The sequence below is a fragment of the Tachysurus vachellii genome, chromosome 6 (assembly GCF_030014155.1).
Source record: "Tachysurus vachellii isolate PV-2020 chromosome 6, HZAU_Pvac_v1, whole genome shotgun sequence".
In the NCBI taxonomy this organism is placed as follows: domain Eukaryota; kingdom Metazoa; phylum Chordata; class Actinopteri; order Siluriformes; family Bagridae; genus Tachysurus; species Tachysurus vachellii.
The window spans coordinates 16383985-16400302 of record NC_083465.1 but is presented as its reverse complement, the minus strand read 5'-3'; the positions used below and the strand labels follow the sequence as shown (position 1 = coordinate 16400302).

At 34.5% G+C, this 16318-nt stretch overlaps 1 protein-coding gene across 1 annotated transcript; it reads left to right on the top strand.

Moving 5' to 3' along the window:
• Positions 1 to 629: 629 nt before the first annotated feature.
• prom2 (prominin 2) lies at positions 630 to 15930 on the top strand. The gene is made up of 24 exons (XM_060872557.1): positions 630 to 766; positions 2198 to 2465; positions 4031 to 4089; positions 4437 to 4642; positions 4965 to 5085; positions 5326 to 5389; positions 5501 to 5590; positions 6544 to 6728; positions 9102 to 9176; positions 9762 to 9825; positions 10055 to 10211; positions 10933 to 11085; positions 11259 to 11382; positions 11521 to 11609; positions 11916 to 12000; positions 12152 to 12295; positions 12624 to 12692; positions 12815 to 12907; positions 13085 to 13138; positions 13513 to 13593; positions 13868 to 13936; positions 14104 to 14193; positions 14294 to 14406; positions 14490 to 15930. Exons 2-24 carry the CDS (start codon positions 2258 to 2260, stop codon positions 14539 to 14541), a joined length of 2445 nt encoding a protein of 814 aa, XP_060728540.1. The 5' UTR covers positions 630 to 766; positions 2198 to 2257; the 3' UTR covers positions 14542 to 15930.
• Positions 15931 to 16318: the final 388 nt, after the last annotated feature.

Sequence of the window (16318 nt, the reverse complement as noted above, 5' to 3'; positions counted from 1 at the left end):
CCTATTCATTCTGTAGTGGAACCTGTATTTATCTTCGATATTATATAAATTATATAACGAGGATATACCTCACGCTGCTTACTTTTCTTTGTGCAATGTTAAAGGTTCAAGTTGATACTCGTTTGTTTATAGTATAATGATTGAGTTTAGTGTCTTTAAGCCTGCGATTGTGAATCAACTAACCACCAAACTTTTAATCAAATAAGTCCTGGTTTCACGATGAATTGGAATTGCTCCTGGCTTCTAATCTTAACTCCTTTCCCCTTTTCACATATTTGGACCATGTTGTTACATGTTTCTTCTTCACCTTGAATTTATCTCTAGTGTGCACATACTTAGAATGCTCAGAAATGTCCACTCTTCATTTTGTGAACATTTAAAAAGCTACATTTTTCAAAGTATCTTAATGATTAGTTTCCCTTTTACATATTCTGAATTGAAATCAGAAGTAGTATAACTTATTTCTCTTAATCTTTCCTTCAAATTTTCAAATTCTCTTAATCTTTCCTTCAAATCTTTCCTTTTTCCAGCAGAATCCTTCCCCTTCCTTCACTGGCTCTCCCTCTCTCTCTCTCTCTCCCTCCCTATCTCTCTCTCTCTCTCTCTCGTTCTCTCTCCCTCTCTCTTCCTCTCCCTATAATTGTATTCGTGAACTCCAGACCACACATCAGCTTTCTGTTGGACGTGTACTGTTTATTCTATTAGGCAAGACAAGCTCTTAGGTCCTGCTCAAGACACAGCAAAACCCTCTTTCATTAGGGTAAAGGTAATGTCTCAAAACTTTTACATCTTACCATTAATCCTGTTTCCTCTTTGTATTATGCTTCCCTTCTGCATATTGGGAACACACAACATTTTTGTTTGTTTAAGGGTTTTTGTTCTGGTGAAATAAAGATATTGAAGGGTGTACACTGGAAGTGAAAAAACTATCAGATGATTGTTAGGTATTTTGTTGGGTAATTAACTTGTGATGTACCACAATTTCACACGTTTCTAGATGAGTGTTTGTCAGAGATTATCGAATCAGAATCAGAATTAGGTTTATTGGCCAAGTGTGTTGACACACAAAAGGAATTTGGTTCCAGCTGTTTGACTCTCAAAAGTATAGACAGAACACTATACTATAAATTTAGCTTGGACTATACAAGACAAGATAAGACAAGACAAGACAGACAATGTGAGACAATCTAGACAGTATGAGTATTAAATAGGAATACAGAATATATGACAGATCAGTAATGTACATAAAGTGTGAGAGTGCATGATAGTGCAGATTACAGTAATGTGTAATATTTTGTTTTGTACAATATACAGCAGCAGTAGTGTGTGTAACGTATACGGATGATGTGATGACTGACAGCTCTGATAATGCAGTACTTATAGATATGAAGCAGGGAATATAATTATGGTGAGTTGTTAATGAGGTTGATAAGGGGCTTGGGGAAAGAAACTGTTCCTGTGTCTGGCAGTTTTGGTAAACAAAGTTCTGTAGCGCCTGCCAGAAGAGAGATGCTGAAAGAGGTTGTGTCCAGGGTGTGAAGGGTCAGTAGTGATTTTTCCTGCCAGGTTTCTGGTTCTTGTATGGTACAAGTCCTGTGGAGTGGGCAGGGGAGCACCAATTATGTTTCCTGCTGTTTTAACTGTGTTGCAGTCTGTTTCTGTCCTGTTTTGTTGCTGCTCTAAACCAGATGTTTATGGACGTGCACAGGACAGATTCAATGGCTGTAGTGTAGAATTATATCAACAGCTCCTGTGGCAGACCATACTTCCTTAATTGATGTAGAAAGTACATCTGCTGGGCCTTTTTAATAATGGAGTTTATGTTGAACTCCCATTTCAGTTCTTGGGAAATTGTAGTACCCAGAAACTTGAAGGTCTCCACGGATGACACAGGGCAGTTGGATATTGTGAGGGGGAGTAGCGTTGCGGGGTCTTTCCTAAAGTCCACTATCATCTCCACAGTTTTGGGGGTGTTTAGCTCTAGGCTGTTCTGACTGCACCATAGCACCAGCCGCTTCACCTACTGCTAATATGTAGACTCGTCACCATCTAATGCACACACAGTAGTGATGAGGAACATTTTGAAACTTAAGTATGAGCCATTATTGTTCAATTATTCATTATTGTGCAATTATGGTCTTACCACGAACCCAAAGCTTGTGTTGCCATTTTATCCTTTTCATTCTCTGTCTCGCAGATGCACCTGGAATGTGTGGATGATTAATTGCCATGAGTTAATTTATATTTGCTTGCCAAAATGTGGACCAATATGAGGCTAATTCTTGGGGTGATCTTGCTACTCATTCTTTGGCCATGTGTGAGCACACAGCATTGCCCAGATAAAATAATTCCTCCAGAACTGAAGAGCCCTGATTCTTGGTCTGTGCAGAAAGCTCACACAGGATTTATGTCCTCTGTTGTCCATTCCTTTTTGAACTCTGTTCAACCCAACCATTTCCCTAAAGGTAAGTTCATCTGTAATGATGTGTCTTTGTATTTTGTTCTGACGCTGTTGTGTTTTGTGAATGTGTCACTCGATAAGGAGAGAAATGAGAAAATAATTGAATTTACATTGCAAATACTGTCCAAGAGGAACAATGTTACTCTGTATATAAGACTGTAAGATATGGGTGATGATGTATAGGGAGAGCATGCTGGTCATTTACAATTTATAAGATATTATTCAGTAGTTAAAGATAAATGAGCACATACGTGTATTTGCATGATAAGAACTAAAATAGAAATGAACACATTTTGATCCTTGCTGGGGAAAAAATGCTTTGTAATGAAAATTCAGTTAACCATTTACTTCAGTGCCTAACATAAGTGACCACCAATTTCCTTTAGGAACTTTTTTTTAAAGGTAGTTAAAAAAAAACCCCATTAATGTATGTTAATAGTAAAAACCTTTATTTAAGCAACAGGTTAATCAGTAGCCAGGCAAAATGTAGTGGGGAAACACAGTTTAAAACAAGATCAAATTTATTTACTGTGAGAACCAAATAGTTCCAGACAAAAACAGTAAACAAGCTCTTTATGTCTTTCTCTAAAACAGTATCAACCTGTCTGTTAACAAGCTTGTTCACCACAAACCTCAAAGTTATTGGCAAAACATTTCCCATGCTGGAGAAACTTAGTTTAACCCACTTATGACGTCAGCTGTGTACAAAACAAGTAACCTTGAAGTCAGGTTTAAATGACCTGATAAGAAAATAATTTTAGGTGGTCATGTAAACAAGGAGTAGCTTTCAGGATCTGCTTAATTGACCTGATAACATGAAATGACGAAATGGGTTTGAAAATTGGAATTAATTTATGGTATTTGGTTACAAGTTGATGAGTTTAACAACGAATTGATTAAAGCTCAGAACTAATAACGCCTCTTCACGATTGTTTAGCATTAAAATAAAGAGGGAACAGTTTTGGACACCATGTGTCTTCAGTCATTATTACTGAATGGGTGATTTATTTACTCTGAAAATTGTTCTCTTTAAATAAACCTGTTACACTATTTATTCACTAGCTTTTTGGATATAAAATAAAATACAATAGATGTACTGTACAGGAACTATGTACTGTGTGGTAATTATCATAAATGCATAAATGTATAATAATTATAAACAATAATACAAAATTATAAATACAAAACACTTTAGTAACAAAGATGTCCAGTTCCCTTTTCAGAGAGAAATCATGGTATTGTGGTACCATTACATTACATTACATAGTAAACAGAACTCCAAGGCATCTTGTTACAATGTTGAGTACATTTTCACAGGAACATTGTGAAAGGAAACGAAACTTTTGTTAAATTACTAAGTGTAACAGTAATAATATTCTTGCAGAACGTGTGTAGAATGTACAAAATATTGTAGGTTGTAACAGACTTAGTGCTCCTTCTGTACTCAATAACTTGTGCTTGGACACTTTGTACCACAACATGTGGTGAGCTGAAGCAAATTTACCAGACATCAGAGCAGTAAGCTGTGATATTTTGTAGTAAAAATGTTTTTTTTTTATTTGTTTCTAGAGCTTTTCATTAAAGTTCTGAACTCTCGTAGCAGCATAGATGAAGCAACTATAAATGAGGTATGTATTTTAGAAATAATGCTTGATAGGAAAATCTTCATATTGTTCTGGCCAGATGGCTTTTACATTACTGCATTACTAAAATAACTGAATGTATATTAATATTCTATACTTGAGTCATTGCATGCTAGCTTGTCATGTGTTAGTGTTTTTTTATGTTCTCTGCAGTCACTAGTAGAATATATATCACTGTCATAATGCTCAATTTTAAATATAGTTCATAGAAAAGCTTCCCTGCTTTACTTTAGAGTTGTCTTAAAAACAAGAAAAAAGAAATCTTAGATAAGTTAACCACATAATCTGTTTTGTTCCTGAACTACCTTTACTCTGTCTGATGGTGTGTGAAGTTTCTGCGCTATGAGCAGGGATTTTTGGTGTGTGTGGCCATTGGGATTCTGTACATCGTCCTCATGCCCTTAATTGGCATGTGTTTTGCTTGCTGTCGTTGCTGTGGGAATTGTGGGGGCCGCATGTACCAAAAGAAGACCAGTAGCTTCAAGTGCAGACGGCGGAGCTTTTACTGGGCTACTTTTCTAATCACCATCTTCATATTGTAAGTGGCAAAGTTGTTGGTAAATTAACATCGCCTTATTAATTATTTTATAGGTAATTTATTTACTTTACTTTAAAGGTCATGTATTATTTATATATGTAACTTGTCAGGTAAATATTTTACCCAATTTTTCTCTTAGTTTAATGTGGATGTTTTTTTATGTAATGGTACTTCCTTAATTTAATATTTTTCCCTACACATAGACTCATGATTTGAATATATACGTATCAATAGTAAATGCTCTGTACTGTATATAATTATATACTGATGTCTCATGGTTCAGTTTGATAAATCATGTGATTTAATACATATTTTCCTTTAGGGCGGGAAATATTTGTATGTTCTTAAGTAATGCCCACACCCACGAGAATGTGAGGTCTGCACCAGGTGAATTCAACAACACCATAAAAAATCTACAAAGCTACATCAACGTTATTCCTGAGGTAAATATGATCATAAAGAAAATGGTTTATTTGGGTTGGAAATACTTTTCATTTTTGTCTGTCCTAACAAGCTCATTTGACATCATGTTAAGACAATGACAAATGCCAAGCACATTACATGTTATAGCCTCTGTTTCCGTTTACAGATGCTGAAAGTCAAATCGTGTGATTCAGGGTCAGTTTAGTCATGGAACGTGATTATAACCCCATTAACATACTGTGTGTGTTTTCCCTCAACAGCAAATAGACCAAGTTGCGCATGAGAGTGTTGAAGTTGTGGATAATGTCACATCTAACGTTAAAGGTGAGTCACAGTGGTAAAGTGACTGTTGAGTTTTCTGTTGCTAATATAAATGAAAAACTCTGTTGGGTAAAATTTTTAACTGAACCAGATATTTCTGTTTACATTCTCTAGGAATTGGCCCTTTGCTTGGCAGAGAGATCCAAAGAGAAATAGAAGGATCTATTAAGCCGGCCATGGACTCTGTTGCAGTAATAACAGAAGGTAAAAAGAGAATCTATAAAGAAAACACCTTGAAATGAAATGAAATGTCATCCACTAAAGGTACATTAATGAAATAATTTTTTGTTTGAAAATGTGTTAGTAATCACACAGTCTTATTACAAATGGAATTAATTCAGGCTTTTTTGTAAGAACACATCGAGTCGTCATACAGTAATTTCACGTAACGGTTTGACAGTTTGGAAGCAAAAATCAACAGAGTTCCAAGAAAAGGTTTATCTTTCATAAGATCATTAGGTGTCTGGTAATATATAGATTGAACACTGCTTGTAGAACTGAATAACAAAACAATGCTATGCATAGTAAATGGAGTTGAGTTCCAAAATCAACAACAATAACTGTCCATTTATTTTTATATATTGTGGAACTAAATATGATGGATGAGAAATATACATACTGAAAACATTATTATCCTAGCAAGTAAAATATGAGAATTATCTGATATTTCTAATTATTATTTAGATTATATTCTGTAAAAAATTAAGCCAGTGCATTATGCCATGTTTACTAATTTCAAGCTTAAAATGGTCTCATTCTTGTGAAAGATAATTTTACTTTTTTTTTTTTTTTAGAAATAAATAAAATAGGGTTAATTGTGTTATCTTTGTTTAAAAACAATATAATAAAGTGAATATCAGTTGAATTTATCAATATTCATATTATTTTAATTTAGTTTTATGTTTTTGTTCATTTTTATTGCAAAAAATTTAAAAATGGATTATTGGAAGTATGAGAGCTATTTTTGCTTACATGTGACGATAACGTCTGTTAGTCTCATTTAACATCTGTTAAAATCTGTTCGGAAAGGATAATTACTTTCTTTATAGCACCACAGAAATCCACTTTTTTCCTGCATGGTAAAGGATTGTGTGTTTATGTGAATATGTCTCTTCTTGCATCTCTTAATTTGAATCTCTTTATCTAAATGTGTTCAGTTCTTCAAAACACCAGTTTGTTCCTGTCCACATTGAATGCAACTCAGAAAGAGCTGGATTTGCTACAGTCAAACCTGACCAGAGTGAAAACATCCATCAACAAGACACTGCACAGCCCAGGCTGCATGAACTGTGTTTTCTTGCAGTCTGAATTGAACAAGCTGTCCCTGGCCTCAGGCCTAAATGTAAGTGTAATCTGTCCTGTCATGTGGAACAGCCAGTAGATATGAGACTAGGGAATTCAGTAACCACAGTTAAGTGAACCAGAAGGACTCCTGGGCCTCTTTATTGTGCTTTAGCAATCTGCAAACCTTCATCAAACAATTATTAGACATTAGAATTATTAGCTGCTACAAACAGGCAATAGAAAATATCACAGTACACAGACTGAGGCAGGAAGGGGAAGCTTTGTTTTGAAACTTTTTATGCTGTGGCGCTTGTGTGTATTTAGTACCTCAGTGCTCTTATTTTTATATGATCTGACCCTGACTCTCTCAGTCAGTGTGTACTTGAGTAGTGAGGTCCATGAAATCACTGTGAAGCATAGCATAGTCTGTCATTTTTATAGCAGTGCTAATAATCCAAACTGCTGTAACTTAAAAGCAAAAAAAAAATTGAACTGTAAATAATGTTGACTTGGAACTATTCTGATTTGTTCAGTGATAAAAAAAAGCAGTAAATCTATTCTACTGGGGTCTATGGATTGTTTTTAAAATCCAGCTGAATCCTGGAATCCTGGTTCTAAAAGGCAGAAATATATACAATTATAATATGTAGTTTTTTTCAAACTTATTGAAATATTTTCCCTTGAAAAGCAATATTTCCCCCAATGCTTTATATAATTAAAACAACAAAGCACAATTATACAACCAAATGCTTTTTAATATATGTGTTATAGCACTTTTTTAAGAAAGAGCATATTTATTAAACTGTAATGAACGCATGAACATGCTGATAGTGTAGTTTACATTGTTACAGCATAAATAACTAGGATTTTGAAAGTTATTTAATATTACAGAATCTATTATTTTTCACTTTTAACTGAACAGCAATGAATAGAAATTCGGCATAATTCATCAAAAGTATTTCAAAATTCAAACAAGCTTGCATGGCTTGCTTGCTTTTCATTTTGTCACACAGTGTTACTGTACAAATACAGGATACCATACCTCATCAAAACAAAAAGAAAAAAGAAAAAATTCAAAAATGTTTTAGTACATTATTGAATTATTACGTATTACACTGGTATGTTTGTTTAGATGAGGAAATTCATTTGTATCCCATCGATTTAACAATTATAGTCTACACATTGCTGGTTCTGAACAAAAGGCATAACCCACTTCATCTGACAGTAGGAACAAGGAAATGCATTAGGAACTGAAAGAGTGTATGAAAAAGCCACACATTAGTTGGAGCCATATAATCTCCCAGTACTGAAAATAATTATTGTGAAGTACAGAGGCAAGAAGGAAGAGGTTTCAAAAAATATGTTTGTGGCTAAACGGTACAGTAACACAGGTGCCTAAAAACAATAGATCAGTTACACTGGCTAGTGGAGTTGAACAGGAAGAAGATATCAGAAAAAAATATCAATTTATTTGACAAACACGTATTCAACGAAACATGCTGGAAAAGTAAAGTTTCCAGTGTGATTCATGAAAAATAAAAACAGGTCATTCTGTAAAGGATCAGCAGGATTGTGCATCAAGTAGCTTCACTGTCTCTCACCTACAAGGGACTCACTTTGTTCTCCATAATATTTAACTCTCACTTAGATTTATGGCTCTTTATATATTTATCAGATAAAGATTTTACTTAATTCATCCTTGTAAAAATACCACTCAGTGATATTATTAAAACCAGATTAATTTTTAGGGCGTTACTTTCTGTGGTGGGACAGCAGTGGGATTTGCATGAGGAAATCTGGGAAAGTTTTACTTCTTGTATTCACTTGTTCTCTCTTGGCGCCAGGTGTAACTTAAACTTTGTTCATTCATGTCCTTAGGATGTGTTTAAATGTGTACTTTCTAGCTCAGCAATTATCTTCAGCATTTAGAACTAAATCCAAATGTATTTCATTTTTAATGTTTGGATCTTTTGACAAAATGCAAATAATTAATGCTACTATTACTTTATCAGTGTTTGCAATTAGTGTAATTGTTATATAGGTTGTACACACTCTTGATGCTCGTATAATTGGTGCAATAAGACTTTTGCACAGTACTATAAAAGAGCGTCATAAAATCTTTGAGTCAAAACTCATTTTAAAACTAGATTTGAAAAGTTCGCCATGACAATTTGGTGCATGTGGCTCGAAAACTCTAGGAGGAGTAGCAATTAATAAAAAGTTGGCTAAGAAAAATAACTCCAGTATAATATTACAACATAATAATACTGTGTAGAGTGAGTCTGGAGTCATGAAATATTTACTGCCCTCTGGTGTCAAATATATATATACATCACAGCTATCATGCTGTATGATTCACTCAAACCTGTATGTAAAATAAAATGCACCACCACCACTACACTGACAATATTTGTTCTGTGGTGTCTTTCAGTTGTCCAGCTTTAGTAAGCTCCAGTCAGCTTTGAACCAGGCTGAGAAGACTGATCTGAATGCGTCTATACAGAGAGTAATATCTTCAGTACATTCTTACACTACATACAATTGGAAAATATCTGAATAAATAGAATTGTGTTAGTACATGGTGTAATATTCATTGGAAACAGATGATACGCTGTGGTGACCCCTAACAGGAAAAGCTGAAAGTAGAAGAAGAAGATTATTATATAGCATTATTAACTGGTTCTTGATAACATTTTAACAACTGAGAGTTGTTAATGTTTAGCCAATAATCTATAGATCATCAAAAAGCTACATGCTTTTGATTTTAAGTAAATATACTATAGACTCAATCAGTTTGTCTGTAATGATGTCATGATTTCAAATACAGAGAATATGGACTCTAGTGGAATTTAAAAAAAAAAAAAAAAAAAGATGAATAAACCGATTCAAAATTCAGATAATTTTGTTGACTGTGTTTAGACGGCCCAAAACTGGATTATACAAATGAAGTGTTCTTAGTGTTGGTCTTGAATCTTAGTGTTTCTAATGTATTCAGATTTATTTTGTATTTAACATAGAGGTTAATTTTTTCCACCCAGAAGCCACAATGGATGCTAACATTTGCACTCTGCCATACATTTCTCTTTCACAGGGGAAAGATTTCATTGAAAGCATTCCTGAAAAGGTGACTGAAGCAACCAGAGACAGCGTGCAGAGTAAGTACATCGTTGTGGAATGTCTTTGAGGAATCCAGTAGTCTATTATAATTTCTTGTGAGCAAAGCTTTGCAATGATGTGCTTTTATTTTCTATGTTTAATAAATATAAAGATTGCTATAAAATAGGATTTATGTTCTTTAAGGCAGGTCTTCTTTGTTTTACCTGATGCTTAGCTCAGTTTTCTTCAGTTTTCTTCACTTGTTCATGTCTTTTACACCTTTAACAGAGGTTCAACAGGACCTTCAAACTATAAAGAGCCAGGTCTCAGAGGTAACCAGAGATATTCCACGTGAACAGTTGACCAGATTCTCCAGCACACTGAGTAATATACTAGAATATAGTACAAACTATACATCCACGCTAGACCTGGCAGAGAAAATTAGGTAACAATTTATATTATAATTTATAGATAGCGTTTTTAACATTTCATCATGTTTGGGAAATTTATTTTGTGCAAAATATTAAGATTGAAGATATATATATATATATACACGTGTATATATATATACACGTGTATATATATATATATATATATATATATATATATATATATATATATATACATATAATGTATGTATACACACATAATGGTTGCTGCAAATTTAAAAAAGTCAAAAGACAAACTCTTTTTAATTTGGTAATTTGCCAATACCAAACTCCCCTATCACATGACGGCTGCAAACCAAGGAGGGGTTGAAGAAACACATGCTTCCTCTGAGACACGTGAAGCCACCCACTGTGAATCATTTGCTCATGTATCACTAGGCAGCATAAGCCACAAACATGGCATTGTCTGTGGCATTGTCTGAAATATGAATGTAAAATCTCCTGATTGTCTAAATAGGACAATTAGGACCTCTAGAGAAGTGGTTTCTTCCTTGAAGATGAGCGTCCAATCCACTGAACATAATGACTCCCTAAATGGTTTGAGTATCAGCAGACCTGATCTGAACCCTGCTGAAGACCTATGTAATATTTTATTGAAACATCATCATCAAAACACCAATGAAGGGAATGTCTTTAGGAAAAATAATATCTGCCTTTTGGCAAAATTCTCAACACAGCATAAGATTTGTGTGTGTATGCCCTTGTGTGTGTATGTAGGTGGATTATTGCAGTGATCCTGTGCTGTCTCATTCTTCTGGTGGTGGTGTGTAATCTGCTGGGATTGATGCTTGGCCCAGCAGGACTGGTGACTAAAGATGATTCAACTGATCGTTCTAGCACAGCAAACTGTGGTGGACTGTTCCTCATGACGTACGTACAAACCCCACAGCAGGCTGTTAACGTTTGTCATTATCATTGTCACACACTATTTATTTTACTGAGTGTGGGTGACAGCACATTCTGTTAAATCAGGAAAAAGATTTGTATTAAAATATTTATCCAGATGCCGAATGTTTGAATATGTTTCTTTTGTTTGATTGCAGGGGTGTTGGCTTTAGCTTTTTATTCTCTTGGATCTTCATGATAGTAGTCCTGATCCTTTTCTTTGTAGGAGGTAACTTATATACCTTCATCTGTGTGCCATGGAAGAATCAGCAACTCTTTGAGGTAAAATAATGTACATAATATACTGTATTCATTTCTCAAATATTGTACAGATCCATTTCTTTATTCTTTATTTTTGCAAAGTTATCATAATGATATGACCAAAACATGAACTGTGCTTGTTTGTGTTTTAAATGACAGCTCATTGACACTCCAGGCGTAGTTCAAGGATTTCAGCTGTCTCAAAGCCTAGGACTAAAGACAAATCTCACTATCAGTGATGTGTATAAGTGAGTAACACACACACACACACACACAAACATGCACAATAAGAAAGCAAGTTCTATAACAAACTATTTCTACACTTACGTATACATAAAAATAAATATGTAGAAGTTTTACAACTTTACAATGAATCTTCAAGGCCTCAAGTATCTATGTGACTATGAAATTAAAGAGTAGCTTCTACTTAAAGTAATTTGAGAAATTTCCATTTCACCTTTTTGTACTTTATATTTCACCTCCTTTCTAGGCTCTGTATTAACAATGCATGCTTTTGGCTGTTATTGGTAATTTGTATCATGTACCATTCACAGGGACTGCCAAATGAATAAGTCTCTATGGTATACTCTCCACCTGGAGGAAATTATTGACCTCAATAGCTATCTTAATGTGTCCAAAGTAAGTACAATATCTCATCTCCTCGAGTCCCCATACACCATTTACACATATTGATATTCAGTGGACGTTTTCAGTAATCCAACAAATTTCCATCTACTGTATCTTACATAGTGTTTGAAAGTCATGTTCTCTTGTTCTTGATGGCGAACAGTACACAGCACAGGTGCAGAAAGAGCTTGAGAGCAGCAATATCACTTTACCCAGCATTGTTCTGCTCGATCCTGGGGCGATGAAGCAACTGACCAGCTTCTCAGCTACTGTCAGCAGTGTGAACATCAGTAGCATTATGCAAAAGGTGCAGTCCCTAACTACTCTGCTCTCTGCACTTCTGATTAGAGGATTCAGAGTTCAAATCTAACTTTTGCCAATATAGTATTCTTGGGCCTTTGAACTTGAAACCTTTCCTGCATAACAGAGTACACAAGCTGACTGTTCCTTTCTCAACCTTAGATGCACAAACAGGAATTATGTTATGATGTTGAATTTTGTATAAATAATTGCAGTTGTACTATTGTTAAGCCCCTCGATGAGTGATGAATATACTTGTAAAAAATGTAAATGTTAACTTCAAAAGCTTAATAACTACATTTTAAAATGTAAATATTCTTTAATTTATTTTTTAGGTTATTACTCCATCAGTAACAAATCTTATTTACGTTGCTGACAAATTGGAAGCTTTGGCTAATAACCAGGTAATGACCATTTTCCTTTTTTATTCTATGTTGCCAGTTCTAACCACTGTCTACCAAAATTTCAGAAATTCAACTCAATTCAACATTTTCTTGGTTTATATTTTATTATTACCGATTTTCAGACTAATCCGACTGTTAAAGCCGAACTACAGAATGAGGCAAAAGACCTGAGATTCTTCCAGACTCAGTTTAATTCCACCTTCAGTCTTCAGTTGGTACGTTCACGCAACCCAAAATAGTTTATAAAAAACTTAAAACTTAACTACAAGTGAGAATTCACTATGTACGTAGATATTAACAGGAAACACAATCGGTTACTATCCATATCTTTATCTCCTCAGTTTATGCACCAGTTAGTTTTATCCAATGTACAAGATGATTTTATTTTACAGATGGAGTTAAGCACTCAAGTTGAGCGTTTCAGTGACTTAATATCTCACATCAATGTAAGTAAAACCTGAAATTGTTGAAAGCTTATAGAATACCCGAAAATAACTCTGCTTTTCTATGACACCATGTATAGCAAAGTTACTCAGAAACTCCAAACCAAAGTTCACAGATCAGATTCTTTTCACAAGTTTGCCTTATCAGATAATTATCTATATTCATTAGTTGAATTTGGTTATAATGGGACTCACATTGAGTGTTATTGGCACAGAGTTTTGCCCTCCAAACCCTTATTTGGATAACAGAAATATACTTTTTGGGTTTGCTTTTCCTTGGTCCCAATGTGTCACTTATGATTCGTGTTGGATTACACTGAATTTTGTGCATAACCTGTAGTAAGAAATTCATTGAAACAAAGTTTCTTCTGATCTAGGGCACTGTGCAGAATGTTCTGGAGCATTTCCACTCAGTTCAGGATGTTTTGAATAACAACATGACGAAAACAGTGAAATCGGTAAGTGTGAATATCTGTAACTGGACAAAATGTTCTATACTTATTATTCAGACTGTTTAAACTGTTTAAGTTTGTTGTAACAAAATTCTTAATAAAGAATCTAATAAGCCTACTTAAACTGACACGAGTTGAAACAGCAAGATCATTGACAATCTACTGTAAAAACATACAAGCCTTTCCAGTTACTTTAGTGTAATCATGCAGAATCAGTGTACCATCAATAATGTAGACAATAATAATGTAAAATTTAAAATTTGTAAATGTTTTCCAACAGAAACTTACTGAATTTATAGACTGTCAGATTAGAGTCTTCACAGCACTTGCTGAATGGACCAACCAAACGGTAAGTATTAGCTTTATATTTCTAACACGGGTTGGAAATTAGTAACAGTTGATTATGATTGTTTATAGTAATACATGTATGTATACATATAGGCTATGGTGCATCGTTATGAATACTCCAGACTGTATGGAGTGTTTAGTTGTACTGTGTGTGTGTGTGTGTGTCAGATTACTGAGCAGGTGGGACGCTGTGGGCCAGTTGCTGTTACTGTCAACACTGTAGAAAATATATTTTGCTCACAGCTTGTGGACTCTCTGGTAAGCATAATTAAGTCCCCCTTGACAATATCTATTTATGGCATAAAACAGAATTTTTCTCATGCTTGCATAAATTATTGGATATATTCTCTGTGTCCAGAATGCCTTTTGGTTCAGTTTGGGCTGGTGCATAGTCTTCCTCATTCCTAGTATTATTTTCTCTGTTAAACTGGCCAAGTTTTACCGCCGGATGAAGTACAAGGATGAGTATATGTGAGTTGTAACTACTGGATACAATACGCATGTTGATGCAATTTGTAATTGGCATGGTTAACATATTTGTTCTAATTTTTTAGGGATAACCTGATGTTGAATCCTATCCCGCGAGTGGGTCTAAAACCATACTGACAGGAGGATGAGCATTCACATTACTGTGTCATTGTTGCCATATTAAAGGACCTTAGCACAGCTGAGGAGATACACTGGATTCTAGGTCTTAAACCTCAGAGCCTGGATAGTTGCTGCTTTGGAATAAAAAGGGCAGATTTTATGCTGTTTGTAATGTGCACATTTCAGATGTGCTTTAAAGATTTTCCTACACGTGAGCTCTGGCTATTAAAGCATGCAACCTAAAACACAGAGGCTTCTGAGTTTTGAACGCTGATTTGAATTTGCACTTTCTCTCACGGTGATAATTTATGTGCCTGGAATGCATATTGTTGAATTTATTTTTGTATTTTAGTTTTTTGTATTTTTGAATATTTCATGCAGTGATATTTTGTACCCAGAAAGAATGAATGTTTGAAACATATGTTGATTTCAAATTTGCTGTCTTTAAAAAGCCATACTACTGACGTTTGAATTACCTGTTTAATTTTTCCTCTCAACCACTCAGTCAATAATACATCTCATCCACCTCCATTTCTGAGGCTCTGGTCTAAAGATAGAAACAAAATCAATACAGTGGAGGCAGCATTTGCTGATTAAAAAAAGCTCTTCTGAAGAAACAGCTTACAGAGTATGCGGTTTTGCCTTACTGGAGCTAAGTAGGATAGAATCTGACCACCGAGTCTATTCTGTAAATATAAAGCTGGATAATCATAGCCCTTTTGGAACTGTCTGCTGGCTCTTATGATCTTGAATGCCTTTGCTTCATTTAATCACATCTTGGCTGGGATAGCACAGGCCTTTCACACTGCTGTGCTGAACCTGTATGTTGGGTGTAAAGCAGCTCTTTGGTTTGTGGTCTGTCTTCTCCAGCAGCATGTGCCTCATTCTCCAGTCACACAACATGGTTGCTCTCACAAGATCCTGCATATCAGTGAACATTCCAAGCATAACCCACAGGACAAAGGAGCAGCATTTACACCCAGAAGACCATGTTTTCACTGAACACTGAAACAAATACAGCCACTTACTTAAAGCCCTTTTTTTTTTTTTTTTTTTAAACAGTTGACTAAGAACATACCCAGAACCTGTGCATGATTTGATATCTAGGTTAATACTCATTATCTGGGTTAATAGTCAGTCATCAGTGGTCTTTAATAAATCCACTGTGTAATACTACGCCTAATAACTAATCTTTATGGAACAGTAAAGTGCTTCAAATCTAAAAAAGTCCTTTTTAAGGCCTTTAAAGTCTGCTTGATGTAAATTCTATTTCTTTGTCATGGACACACTTTAATAAGCATTTCACTGCACTTTGCACTATGTATGGTTGTCAGAATCAGAATCAGATTCTGATTCTATGTATGGTTGTGTGTGACAAATAAAATACAAAAATCTGATTCTACAAAATCCTGTTGTCTTTTCACTTTATGGTTTTATGGTTCAAAGCAGAAAATCAATTAACTGATCAATACTTTATTGAATTTGGTATTTGGTGCATGAATCTCATTGTGTCATACAGTACATAAATAATACACATGATACACAAATTCATAAAAAGTGAAGAATTGCATAATGTACATAATTTATTATAGAATTTCAAATTAGTAAACATTCAGATTTTCCATTAAATCCAAGTTTCTGTATGGTTATGCTGATATACTTAAATGTTTTAGGGATATTCTGCTTTTGTTTTTGCAGCAAATAACAGTTGTGCTATAATAATAATAATAATAATAATAATAATAATAATAATAATAATAATAATGCAAACTACATCCAATCAAAGAACATAAGA

Bases quoted from the DNA above. Each gene is read 5' to 3' on its own strand.
- prom2 (XM_060872557.1), top strand. From the start codon at position 2,258: ATGTGGACCAATATGAGGCTAATTCTTGGGGTGATCTTGCTACTCATT. The intron at 12,296-12,623 runs GTGCAGTCCCTA...TTTATTTTTTAG, and splicing joins TCAGTAGCATTATGCAAAAG to GTTATTACTCCATCAGTAAC. The intron at 14,407-14,489 runs GTGAGTTGTAAC...CTAATTTTTTAG, and splicing joins AAGTACAAGGATGAGTATAT to GGATAACCTGATGTTGAATC.